Genomic DNA, 15,046 nt, shown 5'->3' with positions numbered 1-15,046 from the left:
ACTAGAGGGAAGGCAACTAGTCACCACCACCCACCGCCAATTCGTGGGCTACTCTTTTACTAACGAATAGTGGGATTGACTGTCACATTATAACGCTCCCACGGTTGAAATGGCGAACATGTTTGGTGCGAGGGGGATTCGAACCCACGGCCCTCGGATTACGAGTTACGAGTCGAGTGCCTTGATCACCTGGCTTTGCCGAGCCGTTTTCACAAAGTGCATATAACGCAAATTCCTAAGGAAACTTTGATAATGTATGACATATAGCAACTCTTGCAATTTCCACATCTTAAAAAATTTAAGAGTTAATTCTAAAATGTAAAAAAAATAAATTAAACAGCGTTTGTTTGAAAAGGGGGACAATTACATCTTTTAACGGTCGAAACTCCTATTTGCCCTCCCCAGTGGCATAGCGGTATATCTACGGACTTACAACTCTAAAATGCGGATTTCGATACTCGTAGTGAGCAGAGCACAGATAGCCTATGTGCAGTTTTATTCCTCATTACGAACTACAACAATTTCTATTTATATTAAATAGTAAGACCAGGAAAATTTAGCAAATGAGTAACATTTCATTTGTGTCAAGATGAAAAACAGCCTAATTGTTAATTTGTAAGGCATCAAAATGGGAACCATATCTGTAAATTTTCTCAATATTTTACAGGAATCACTGATACTGACATTTGTCGTACTATTTTTATCAGCCGTCAAAACGAATAAAAGACATTTATTTAAAGTGGTTTTAAATTAAATTGCTTTTTCTTTAAGAATGTTTTTAAGTATAATGTTTTAATTTTAAAAGAAGAAACTCACGTGATTTAATAAGTTCAACACACGTTTAACCTTCATTCATTCGTATATTTCCAAAACTATCGACTAATCAGAAATTATCATTTATCTTTAATATCATGTGATGTAAGAATCGTTCACGCACGTGGCAAACTCAAATCTCTTTCAGTTCTCGTGCGTCACTGAACCCATTTGTGTGGAAACCACGGCGAACATCACACAAGCTCCTTTGTATGCTGACCATCGGTCATGTCCACTACCACATTACATAATCATCAGTTGTTGCCTTGCTTTCCTTCCCATAGCTGTCTTTCTTAAGCTATCTATTCTCCTCAAGGGGGCGCTGCTCTTACCTATGACGATAATCTACTGTCTCATTACAGAATTTACCCATGCACCACTATTTGATTGCTACGACGAACGAGTCAGGTTGGTGAGAATAATATTTAACATAATATTTTAATAATAAAAACAAAAGATAAAGATTGTTATTTTTGCAAATTAAAACCAGACCTGTTTACAGTGATCTAACTTTGAAGATCTGAAAATTCTTCCTAAAGGATACAAGAATTATTATAATTTAATGTATATATTGACTTTTGATATAACCTAGATAAAGACCAGCCAAATAACAACGAGGGTTCTTTCCATTTAACAAGTTTGGACCGGAACTTTCGAAATGATTTCAGCGTCTCTTCAGAAGCCATGGTTTGGTTGTTAGGGCAAATGATGCGCAATTTGCGCAATCCCTTTTACCAAATATGCTCGATCTTTAAGCCGTGGGGGGCGTTATAATGTGACAGTCGATCCCACTATTCGTTGGAAAAAGAGTAGCTCAAGAGTTGGCAGTGGGTGGTGTTGACTAGCTGCCTTCCGTCTAGTCTTACACTGCTAAATTAGGGACGGCTAGTGCAGATAGCCCTAATGTAGCTTTGCGCGAAATTCAAAAACAAATAAACAATTAGAGAAGATAATCCTCGACTAACTTTACACGAAATTGAAAACAAAACAAAATAAACCCCTTGAAAAGCAACCACCTTTTCTGAACACCAATCACTTGGCACCAAATAATAAATTATATCATTTAAAGCTTTGAATGTCATGCACGCTCTTAATTTTCAAGTTGACTTTATCGACCTCTTCAATATTTATATAAAAATAAATTATCTAACACTCGCGCTGAATTATTCACATTATACAATGATTATTTCAAACGATTATGGTACCCAACCACTAGTAACATTTTTTAAAGCTTGAGCATAATTTTAAAGCATTACACTGGAATCTTACAAGTATCTCTTTTAAACGCTAAAAGCAGGGGTTCAATTCCCCTCGGTGGACTCAACAGATAGCCCTATGTAGCTTTGCTATAAAAAAACACACACAAACACACATCTCTTTTAAATAATTACGGAATTCCACAAAACATGTTTTAACGAAACACATGTTTGTGAGAAAAATAGATGTTTTAATTATATGTATATACCGTATTTCCCGGCGTCGAAGACATTATTTTTTTCCCAAAAATAAGTCTCAAATGTTTACCCTGCGTCTTCTAGTCCGAATGTTACGTTGCTCATAGGCCTAAACCTAAGCCTAGAGGAAGTATTTCAATACTAGACAATATACCAAGCCCCCTCTATATAATCCATAATGAAATTTGTAAGTTACTTAAAATTAAATAAATAAATAAACAAGAACAGGTCACCGTACATATATAGTGCTGTAATATAGGTACTTTTTTTTAACTCCTCAGGCTTAGAATAACGTTATAACTGACTTTGGTTTGTTTTGAATTTCATGCAAAGCTACTCAAGGGCTATCTGCGCTAGCAGTCGCTAATTTAGCAGTGTAAGCTAATCAAAATAGGGGTGCGTCTTCGACGCTGAGAAATACGGTGTATATATGTATAACAATATATATCTACATATAATTATAAGTAATATATATACATGTATATAAATTTTGTTTATTTGTTTGGAATTTCGCGCAAAGCTACTCGATAGCTATCTACGCAAGCGGTCCCTAATTTAGCAGCGTTAGACTTGATGAAAGGCAGCTAGTCGTCACCACCCACCGCTAACTCTTAGGCTACTCTTATATGTGTATAACAATATATATCTACATATAATTATAAATAATATATATACATGTATATAAATTTTGTTTATTTGTTTGGAATTTCGCGCAAAGCTACTCGATAGCTATCTACCCAAGCGGTCCCTAATTTAGCAGCGTTAGACTTGATGAAAGGCAGCTGGTCTTCACCACCCACCGCTAACTCTTAGGCTACTCTTTTACCAATGAACAGTGGAATTGACCGTCGCTTTATAACGCCCCCACGGTTGCAATGGCGAGAATGTTTGATGCGATGAGGATTCGAACCCGCAAACCTTAGATTACAAGTCGAACGCCTTAACCCATCCGGCCATGCCGGGCCTTATGTATAAATAAACGCTAATTAATTTTATATCAGTTACTATCCAATACATACTTTTTTCTTATTTCTTCTTTAAAAATATTTTTTCCTTTATCCTGTTATCTTAGACTTCTTGCATTAATTTTAGAAGAGAAGAAGTGTGTGTATGTTTTTTGTTATATTAAATTAATTCTTTTTACTTTTACACGAATTTTGTTCTGCGAATTTCATATTCTCTCGGATTACCTCTACACCTTTTAAACAGAGTAACACATCTGACTATAGTACAAAGAAAGATCTGCTGACAACATTAAATTCCTTTGCTTGCTAATTTCCTTTCCTTTTTTGTATGTAAGTTAGTTAAGTATTTGCAAGGAAGTGATTCCAAAATATATGAAACATTACAATTTAAAGGGCATTAAGAAAACATATTCTAATCCCTTTAACTGACTGTGAAACTATTGTGTATATTTTTAATGATATTTCGTTTTTCAGGTGCGTTAGACTGGTTAGAGACTGTCATAAACAGCGAAAATAAATCATTATAAGTCGTGTCGTTTAATTTATTCAGTAATCTGTGTTGACTTTATAATTCTATCAGGTTCTTACTCATCCGTTAAAATGTAAATGATGCTACACATAGAGACAGTTTAAAAGAACACTGTACTTTAAAAAGTTTTGTGGGCACTAATAATTTAGTGAAAACCTCTATATATTTCGGTGGGTCACAGATCCACAGGTCATCAGAAAGAAACATAACATTATTTAAATATTGTATACTCTTAAACATTGTTCGTTTCAAACTTAGCGTTTTTTTAGCAAATACCTTTACTCGATGATGTATTCTTATTGTGTTTAACTAGGGTAGAACGTTGATGATGTTTGTATACATATTGTCAAAATAGCGTTCAAGAAACCTCATTTAGAACCTGGTTAATGATACCAGAACATTAACTGGTTATATAAATCGGGTGTGTTAAGTCTCCATTAGCATATTTCATCATATTCAAACGACGTAAATGTCCTGTAGTAATAATTTTGTATTAATTCTTTAGGTACTGAAACATAAGCTGAGATATTTTATTAGGCTTTTCAAAGTATTCAGATTACAGTGGGCAATGTAGTAAAATGTTTAATTAATTATACTGCAAGTGTTAAAAAATGGTTTATTAAATAAAAGATTTTTTTTTCTTTCAGACCTGTCGTTCCATTTCATATATTCGGAATTGTGGCCATTGGTCAGTTTTTGGTTGCTGTACTGGTACAAGGTCGCCATGTGGAATGGACAGCAAGATTAGATTTCTTGTGGAACGCACAGGTAAAAATATCTGACACATTCATTATACTAAACAATTATTTAGAAACTGTGTTTAATAACAAAGGATTAGCGACTTCAGAATGAGATCCTTAATATTTATTTACTTACGAATATAAAAGACTTTGTAAAAATATTATTTATCATAGAAAAACAATTGTTATATTAAATTTGAGCTTTCGCGAATTAATAACAAGGTAGAATGTACATAAATAAATGTCATTCAACATCAAACATATCGTTTTCTATACTTAACTCTATAGTTATTTAAAAACATTTAAGGTATCTAACCTAAATATAATGGATTGATATAATAGGATGAAGTACTTTTCCTTCTTGTAGAATAAAATAATTTTGGGATTTAGTAATATCAAAGTATGTTTATTACATTAATAAAGAAATATACACAAATATTAAATTTTGGATTTTTGGGGATTCTAATAATGATTTCTAGTACTATTAAAGTTATCTGAAGTTTATCTATATAGAGGCCCGTCATGGCCAAGCGCGTAAGGCGTGCGACTCGTAATTCGCGGGTTCGCGCCCGCGTCGCGCTAAACATGCTCGCCCTCCCAGCCGTGGGGGCGTATAATGTGACGGTCAATCCCACTATTCGTTGGTAAAAGAGTAGCCCAAGAGTTGGCGGTGGGTGGTGATGACTAGCTGCCTTCCCTCTAGTCTTAACACTGCAAAATTAGGGACGGCTAGCACAGATAGCCCTCGAGTAGCTTTGTGCGAAATTCCAAAACAAACAAACAAATCTATATAGAATTTGATTTTAAATCTGTTAAATACATTTCTTATATTTTTATTTATTACATCTTTTGTTAACAACTCAGTAGCTTTTAGAATAATCTCTATATTACATATTTCATGGATAGACAATATGGAAAGTATTTATTAAAGTAGCCCTCGTAGTGTATATACCTTTTATTTATCATTCAAAGGCACTGGAACTAGGAGTGCTGAGAGGGCAGTAGCACATCCTGGCCTGACATATGGGATTGCTTTATATGCGTAGTCCTAATCATATACAGGAATTTCGATTTTGTTCAATGATATTCTGAACCCCACCAGAGAAAATTCCCCAGCCTCAATTTTGTTACCTGCTTTTACCACTAATACGTAATCCATAATATAGAGCTTATAAACAATGAAAATGTATTATTTATGCTTTCAGTACAATAACAAAAGTATCTAAATATTAATTTCAAATACGAGAAAGAAATATTTAACAATATTAAGGAATATTATAACCTTAGAAAAAAAAACACGTCATTCTATAGCTGGGCTTTGGTCAGCACATCAGGAACACATCTTTTCACTGCTTATGTGAGATCTAAATGTTTTAATAGATGTTGTATTATGTGTTCGAAGAAAATATACTTCAGACCTACCAATTTCGCCTGCAGCTAATAAAACGGAAATATAAACAAAGGAAAATAACATAAATCAAAATTCTCGCATTATGCATTTAATAGGCCAGGATTGTATCCGCTATTAATTCTCATAACTTGGAAACTATGCTTTGCATCACTGTTATGGACAGAAATGGAAAAACCTTTTAACTTCTCGGTTATCTAACACATAATGTTCAGATATATAAGCTTGTTTAACATTGAAAGTTTATTTTGCTTAATAAAAGAGTAAGTTCATCTTCACCTAACCAGGAAAAGGTTGTTGTGACGTTTGTATCAAAGCTGAGTTTCCAAAATATATATTTAAATACGCACAGTATTTGAAATGTACCAAAGGAAATTAGCAGGAAAATATTTTTTTTTACCAATACAGAAAGTTTGTTTGTTTGTTTGTTTGTTTGTTTTGAATTTCGCACAAAGCTACTCGAGGGTTATCTGTGCTAGCCGTCCCTAATTTAGCAGTGTAAGACTAGAGGGAAGGCAGCTAGTCATCACCACCCACCGCCAACTCTTGGGCTACTCTTTTACCAACGAAAAGTGGGATTGACCATCACATTATAACGCCCCCACGGCTGGGAGGGCGAGCACGTTTGGCGCGACTCGGGCGCGAACCCGCGACCCTCAGATTACGAAGCGCACGCCTGAACGCGCTAGGCCATGCCAGGCCTCCAATACAGAAAGATGGTCATCATGCTTAGTAGCCGATTATTTTTATACTTTGTTAATGTAGAATGAATTATACAGGTGAGCCTAATATCATGTAAAGTAATGTTAAATGTTTCTGAAAGAAAAAGAAACTTACTTACAGTGACAGGTTATAATTATTTTATAAACTCTGTGAACTTCTAAAACCTTTTTTCTGTTATTTTTCCTTTCGAAGAGATTGTAACAATCGGAATTAGTTCAACAATACAGGCTTGAAAATCCAGTTTGTCTTGTAGTTTTTATTGATTTACCTTTTCTTTATATTGAAGATTCTACAATGGAGTAGCAATGCATATACAGTTTGTAAAGTCTGTATCTCTGAACTGTAGAATATTATACAAAATCATTTTGCCTTTTTGCTAATTTGAAGTTTTTATTTTTCAGGCAAATGAAGAAAAGGTAGAGATGAACCAACTGCAGAATAACAACCGCCGTATTCTATTCAATTTGTTGCCTTCTCACGTGGCAATGCATTTTCTAGACAACCAATTTAAGAACAACATGGTAAGTGAAGTAGCAATTCTTTCGTCTATAAATACATTCTTTAACCTGTCTAAACAAATTATGTTAGAAACTTTATAATATGAAGAATTGTTTTATCACTTCACACAAATGAAGGAATTACTCTGTAATTATAACTAAACAGTTTGTTTGTTATTGGATAAACATTATATCATCTCGAGTAGGAATAAGAAGTGTTTGAAGTGAAGACAAATACCTTTAGTTAATCTTTTAAGTACCTTGTGACACCTCTGAATATAACTAATATCTACCGAGACATTTTTTTTAAGTTTATGTTTGTTCTTTATAGCATTATTTTTCTTCAATTTTTAAGAACATCGTTCGGGAGTATATAGTATGTCAGGAGAGTAATTAGTTTATTTTTACGAGTCTAACTTAAAAGTTTTGTATGCTGAAACTCTGATAATTATATGTATAATCAAACTCGCATTAAATGGCTTGTCTAAACAGAAATTATATCTATTTAAAATGAACTAGTTTTGTTGAAATTAAAATATTATACGTTAATTGGTATTACTTTAAATGCTTTATATTTCACTAATGTAATGAATTAAAAGATATATAATTTAGATATTCAAGAGCAGTTAACTCATAATTGAAATGAAATTTAAGCTTAAAAGTTATTACTGTGTTAACACACTAGTGGTAGTTATAAATATACTTAATTCATTAAACTTTATCAAATGGTTTATGATTTATAGTTAGACTAGTATCACATAGAATTCAAATTGCATGAAACAAAATAATTGTCAATCTAAAGTTTAATAATCAACCTAAAAGGCAAAACACTTGGGAATATTACTATAGTAACAATATATCGAGGTTAAATGCTTACTTACGTGGAACAACTGAGGAGAGGTGTTGAGTATTTTATCATGCTATTACAATGAAACTTAAGTCAAATTTGCATTAATTACAGATTAAATTCTGTTACTAACATATCATTAACTGTTATAGACATAGAGTGGAATAGATTGCCACTTTAATTCAAAACATCTCTAAGCGTAATATGATTTTGAGACCTATTCTCCACGTCTCTCAATCGAAGCTCTAAAATTTATTAATTTTGCCAAAACAGATTACATTTTCTTAAGGTTATGGTTCACATGACATGACGTTGTACGATACCATACCGAAAGAAAAAACAGTCTTTTACCATATAGTATATTTTTCAAGATGACCTGCCTTCTTTAATTATTAGGTGTGAACTAAATCTATGTCATATAAATCAGGCAAATACTATGATTCTTTCGACGTTTTGTGGTAGAGTCGAGACAGCCATATACAAACATTTTCTATGCTTTCATTAAACCAGATCCGTTCATCAGAAGCAAAGAGCTGAATACATTATATAAAATAATTTGAATATGCACGCCAGCATTTCGAATGTCAACCAGAGCCGATATAAAGTTACAAGTCACAGTATGTATTAAAACTACATTTTAATATGGTTTTGAATTTCGTACGTTTTGTGATACAACCGAAACTCGATTGTTTTTGGGAAGGGTACGTAACAGTCCCACCGATATAAAATACTCGTACACTCCGACCACAAAGATATGTACAGATCATGGGTTTATAATATCCAAGAATGGAGATATCACTTGTACTTAATGTCACTGGAAAATGATGAAATACATATTAATCCGGACACCAGAGTCATCTAGAAAGCGATCTGCAACAAGTCGTAATAAATCAGTGGTAAGCAAAATTCAGCTTCTTTTAAGAAGTGGAAATGATCGGGCACAATAGTCAATAGTACTCACAGCCCACGTTCTCCAAGCAAAAGTACTCAACATAATCAAGAAGAATCTCCTTTATAAAAATGACACACGTCGCATTTACACAAATCACTTCCATGATATATCTGTTCAACTATCGGATGGTGGATATTAAAACGAGCATTCATGTTACTGAATACGAATTAATACCAGACATGTCACGAGATGCAGTATCTGTGAATTACTGTCCGATCAGATTATTGAAACAAGCACCGGGAAGTTTGATTTTTTTTTAAATTTTGCGCAAAGCTACACGAGTGCTATCTGTGCTAGCCTTCCCTAATTTAGCACCCACCGTCAACTCTTGGACTATTATTTTACCAACGAATAGAGTGGGATTGACTGTACCATTATAACGCCCCCACGACTGAAAGGGCGAGCATGTTTGGTATAACGGGAATTCGAACCCACGACCCTCAGGTTACGAGTTGAGCGCTCTAACCACCTGGCTATGCCAAATCCACGCCCGAAATCCGTTGCTTTACGTAATGTTTTCCTCCTTTTATCAATCCTACGAAAATTACTGTGATATACGTACGTGGCCCGGCATGGCCTAGCGCGTAAGGCGTGCGACTCGTAATCCGAGGGTCGCGAGTTCGCGCCCGCGTCGCGCTAAACATGCTCACCCTCCCAGCCGTGGGGGTGTATAATGTGACGGTCAATCCCACTATTCGTTGGTAAAAGAGTAGTCCAAGAGTTGGCGGTGGGTGGTGATGACTAGCTGCCTTCCCTCTAGTCTTACACTGCTAAATTAGGGACGGCTAGCACAGATAGCCCTCGAGTAGCTTTGTGCGAAATTCCCAAACAAACAAACAAACATACGTACGTACATTTATTTGAATTCTATATAAGTAGAAATTAACATTTGTAGAGAATGTACCACCCGTTTACTATATTAATGATATGTTTACCAAGAAATCTTTCTTTACGTGATATCACAAAAGTTTTTTAATTTAACATTTTAATCAAAATTACTAATAATTTTTGTTTATCTTGCTTAATATTTCATTTAGTTTTTATTAAAACCTGTTCTCTGGTAAACCATATTTAGAAATTATTTTCAATTTTTAGTAACTTTAATAATACAGTAATACATTTGCAAATGTCCGTCTGATTCTTAACCCCGGCATGGCCAGGTGGTAAGGCACTCGACTCCTAAGCTGAGGATGGTGGGTTTGAATCCATGTCATACCAAACATGTTTGATCTTACAGTCGTGGGGGCGATATAATGTGACGGTCAATTCCACTATTCGTTGGTAAAAGAGAAGCCTAAGATTTGGCGGTGGGTGGTGATAATTAGCTGCTTTCCCTTTAGTCTCACAGTGTTAAATTAGGGATGGCTATCGCAGACAGCCCTTGAAAAGCTTTTTGCAAAATTCAAAATAAACCATTTGCTTCATACTTTTAATTATGTATATCAAACAGTTTAATCGTGAATTTTTTTAATAATTCATTTTTAATGCTGTCACCTTTAATAATGAAAATATATTTGGCTAGGAGCTTTATCACCAGTCTTATGCTAAGGTTGGTGTCATGTTTGCTTCCATTCCCAACTATCACGAGTTTTATATGGAACTCAATACCAATAATCAAGGTGTGGAGTGCCTGAGACTTCTTAATGAAATTATTGTCGACTTTGACGAGGTAAGTGGAATATAAAGATTTCTATATTTTAAATATAATAATCTAAGAGTATCATATAATCCAGAAATAAGAATAACAAACGTTTAAGTATGTGACCAAGAAGCGAGTATGAACTAATTTGGATAACGAAATTTCTCTTCAAATATTATTTTTAGTAAAGGAAGCTTATAGCGTGTCATATATATTCCATAACAAAAGTTTAATTGCTCGTTTTACTTTTAGAGAAAGAGCGTGGAAATAATTTTCCTTCTTTTTTTTGAATTTACGTTTTTTCAGAAATCGATTACAAAACTTAAAATCACAAAATACCGCTCTTTTTCATACTGATATTAAACAGTACTTTTTCTTTTGCAGCGAAGAGATTTTACGTATTATAATTCATCCCAGATGAACCTCCAATTTATTATGTTACTTATTATAATTTGAAAAAGCCTGAAACTGAATTAAATTGTAATTTAATTTAGAAATTCATTAAATGTCGATATGTACTAAATTTATATTTCCCAACAAGATTGAAACACGCAGTTTTTTTCTTAATACAAAACAATAATACAATTTATAATAACGATTATTGCAAATACTCATTACAAGCAATATTTATATGCAAGAGTTTCAAAAACTTGCAAACAATATTCAGTCTTCTATTTGATCCGAAACTTTACTGATATCCTATCGAGGGTTCGCGATGAACGAATTCATTTCAATTTGATATAGGCACAATTCACTTAAAGAGGAGCTAGAAAGATATTCCCTGATCACACGCGAGTTTTCACTGCTGAAGCTATATAATGTCTTCCTAAAAAATTGACGTCGGATATTAATTTGCTGAGGTTAAACCGTTTGCAATGTTCAAAATCTATAAATATACCTGGTCAAATATCTGTAGTTTCCCAATCAATAAACGTTAATCACATGTTTTTGTTTCCGAGGTTTATAGTATACGAACTGTAGTAAGCCAACAATATATACTATCTCTTGGCACCTCGGTTTATAAACGTTAGGCGAACAAAATTCTAGAAATTTCAGTTGGCCCAACAATAATACTGGCAATCACTAGTATTTGCGTACACACATAATACATTGTTGATTTTTACACTCCAGAATCTTCTACATTTTTTATTAATAGGCGGGAATTTCGGAATACAGACTTAACAATATAACCTACATGCATTTCTAAATATATATTTAACTAAAACAAACTCTGATATTAAAATAAATATATAACAGTAAATCCGTCACAGTGATATAACATCAAAACTTCGCCAACGTATTATAGAAAGCTTAAATATTACATATAGAAGTTGATATAATTATCGTTTAATTAACACTTATTTTCAGCTCTTAGATGATGAAAGATTCAGAACTATTGACAAGATTAAGACGATAGGAAGCACTTACATGGCTACGATTGGCCTGATCCCGGATTGTCGTATACCAGTAAGTTAAGATTCTCAAATTAAATTTTTAAAAAAAGAAACTGCAAAATTGTTCTATTCTGATATTGAAAATTAACTGTTTGCTGTAACACTAAATGTTTTATGATATAAAATAATATTATTATTTCACTGTTATATATGTTATTATCACACTGTAACGATTGGTTTGGTTGTGAAAATTTATATGATTTTGTGATAATGATGGCGTTAGAGATAATATATTTTAAGTGAAATTTATAAATATGTTTTAAAAAATTTATTCTTAACTGTCTTTATAATATTAGCGATGTTTCACAGCACTATATAAATATAATAGTACTGTTGTTATCTGCTGTATGTCCATGTAACTACTTTTCAAGGTGTTGGTGAATTTTCTGGTATGGAGGCTCATTAGCTCCATGCGGGGATATACACAAAATTTCAGTTTTGCATTTTGAGTTTTGCGGTTTTTATGGGAGCTTTTGAGTCTTCTGCGATTACATACAAGGAAAACAACTTTTCATGTTATAGGGTAAACTTTCATTAATCACAAGTTTACATAACTTCCGTCCAATGGAGCCCCCCGTTTGTACAGCGGTAAGTCTACGGGTTTACAACGTTAAAATCAGGGATTCGATTCCCCTCCGTGGGCTCAACAAGTGGCCGATGTGGTTTTGCTATAATGAAACATACACACACACACACCCGTCCAAGGGACGGATATTCCAGCTAATTATTATATAAGATTCTATTTTTACTGAATATGATTTAATACAAAACCATATGTTTCCCTCAGGAGGACAATAATGTTGAGGCAGCCAAACATATCAGTAATTTGGTGGAGTTAGTGTTTGCCATGAGAGACAGACTTGCCGATATAAATGAAAATTCTTACAATAACTTTATGTTGCGAGTAGGTGAGTATCATTTGATTATATATTTATTAGAACATGCGTATTTCTTTCGAAAGTTGTATGCGTACCGAAGATATTTGCACATTTTGTAACAAAGTTAAAAGCCCTGAAAAAGCCGCAAAGACGAATCATCGGTTAAAATAAAAGTTATCTTATGATTATGAGGAGTGTAAAGGTCGTTTTTTTCATAACTGTATTACACTATTATTTGTTATTCTATTAAAAATGCAAATATTTCTGTAAAACAGAATACGGAAAAAACAGTTCAAGTGTTAAAGCTCTTTTTTAAATAATTCCTTTATAATTAAAACTTAAAAACACAAATGTGAAAATACCAATGGTAAAGCATTTATTTCTCTCATTACTAAAATTGCAAAATATGTGAAAGCTCAAACATCATACAAAAGTAGTACGAATAATATAACGTAACATTTATGTCTTTTATAATGAAAGATTCTACGCTCCTGAACATATAAGAATATTAACTTCATTTGAGAATATATAATAAATATAATAAAATGTTTGTCAGAAATTATATACATCGTGCAAATTGTATTTTTTTGTTAAAATTAAAAGTTTCTGACATAAATGACATGATATTTCCATAAGAAAAGTTTAATTACGATAGTGCATATAGAATATATCGATTATAAAAATAGAATAACAGATCTAGTCATTATTCTGTTTTCCACGATCGAATACAACCGAGAGATAATATAAATGAAAAAGAAAACAAAATAAGTGGTATATTTTATATAACAAGTGACATAAAAAATAATAACGAACGAATAAAACACACATAATTACGAGTTTCGTACTTACTTCATTGGTGAATAGTAATACAAACTTTTATTCACAGTTAAAACCTATACGGTTTGGGCTAAATAATGGAAACATACTGAGTTTTAGATTTTACTTATTAATATAAAGTTATGTACCAGACAGTATGTTTTTGTAGTGTTTTTAACTTTCGTCGATCAAAGTTTATTCTAATTATCAAAGTGACTTTTGGTGAAAATCTACCTAGAAATTTGGTTTCAAGACCTGATTATAGATGGTCGATAACATTTGCACCTGGTGACAATAGTGGCCAAGTCAAAAACTCAAATTTCTACACGTTCTTTAAGCCAGTCTTCAACAAATTCAACAGTATTAATTGTATTGTCTTCTCGAAATCCGTAGTAAGGTTTAAGTAATCATTTGCTCTTACCTTATCTTTCAGATAAGCTAAGATCTCTAAGCTATTCTAAACGACTCGGCATGGCCAAGCGTGTTTAAGGCGTGCGACTCGTAATCTGAGGGTCGCGGGTTCGCATGCCCGTCGCGCCAAACATGCTCGCTCTTACAGCCGTGGGGACGTTAAAATGTTACAGTTAATCCCACTATTCGTTGGTAAAAGAGTAGCCCAAGAGTTGGCGGTGGGTGATGATGACCAGCTGCATTCCTTCTAGTCTTACAATACTAAATTCGGGACGGCTAGCACAGATAGCCCTTAAGTATCTTTCTCCGAAATTCAAAAAACAAACAAACTATTCTAAACAAAAGCTGCCTACCACATAACGAACTATACCAATGTATAACTGATAGCGCACAATATTCATTGTTGTAATCTTCTTTTGGTTTTCGCCACATACTTACACACCAATTTTATGGATAAAGGGTAAAATATAAGTCACCTGATCTAACCATATTCTTCCACTAATTTTCGATCCTATTTATGTTAGTGATGCCAATTTACTCGCATCTTTGCATTTTTATAGGTTTTAGAATGGCATATTCGCCATGCCACATTATTCTGTGCAATTATTTTTGTGTTGTTCTCAAATAAATTGGTTGTTTCAGGTTAATCTTAATTTTTGCTTATGTTTTTTTGACAATGTAATCTTCGTTTCATTGTTCGTTAGTCTATCGCGATCTGCCATATGTCTTTTTCCCCTCTCAGAGATACCATAAATTGTAGTTTAAAAGTTAGGGTGTATTCTTAATCATGTACACCCTTGAACATTTGGTTTGAAAAATAATAACATTTTAAATAAGAAAACTAACAAGAAATACATATAATAGGTCTGGTAATGTTTCATTGTTCATTTGCAATTTGGGAAATTCTATCTTAATATTTA

The 15,046-nt window shown here is 33.2% G+C and overlaps 1 protein-coding gene across 1 annotated transcript in view; it reads left to right on the top strand.

Moving 5' to 3' along the window:
• The window catches only part of LOC143252810 (adenylate cyclase 1-like), a 122,392-nt gene that overhangs the window by 100,562 nt on the left and 6,784 nt on the right, over nucleotides 1-15,046 (top strand). The window contains exons 14-19 of the mRNA XM_076505531.1: nucleotides 962-1,221; nucleotides 4,409-4,529; nucleotides 7,034-7,153; nucleotides 10,451-10,597; nucleotides 11,936-12,034; nucleotides 12,809-12,929. Coding sequence (XP_076361646.1) covers nucleotides 962-1,221; nucleotides 4,409-4,529; nucleotides 7,034-7,153; nucleotides 10,451-10,597; nucleotides 11,936-12,034; nucleotides 12,809-12,929 — 868 coding nt within the window. The remainder of the gene's footprint in view (nucleotides 1-961; nucleotides 1,222-4,408; nucleotides 4,530-7,033; nucleotides 7,154-10,450; nucleotides 10,598-11,935; nucleotides 12,035-12,808; nucleotides 12,930-15,046) is intronic.

This window comes from Tachypleus tridentatus, chromosome 6 (assembly GCF_004210375.1).
Source record: "Tachypleus tridentatus isolate NWPU-2018 chromosome 6, ASM421037v1, whole genome shotgun sequence".
NCBI classification, from domain to species: domain Eukaryota; kingdom Metazoa; phylum Arthropoda; class Merostomata; order Xiphosura; family Limulidae; genus Tachypleus; species Tachypleus tridentatus.
This window is presented reverse-complemented; position numbering and strand designations above follow the sequence as displayed.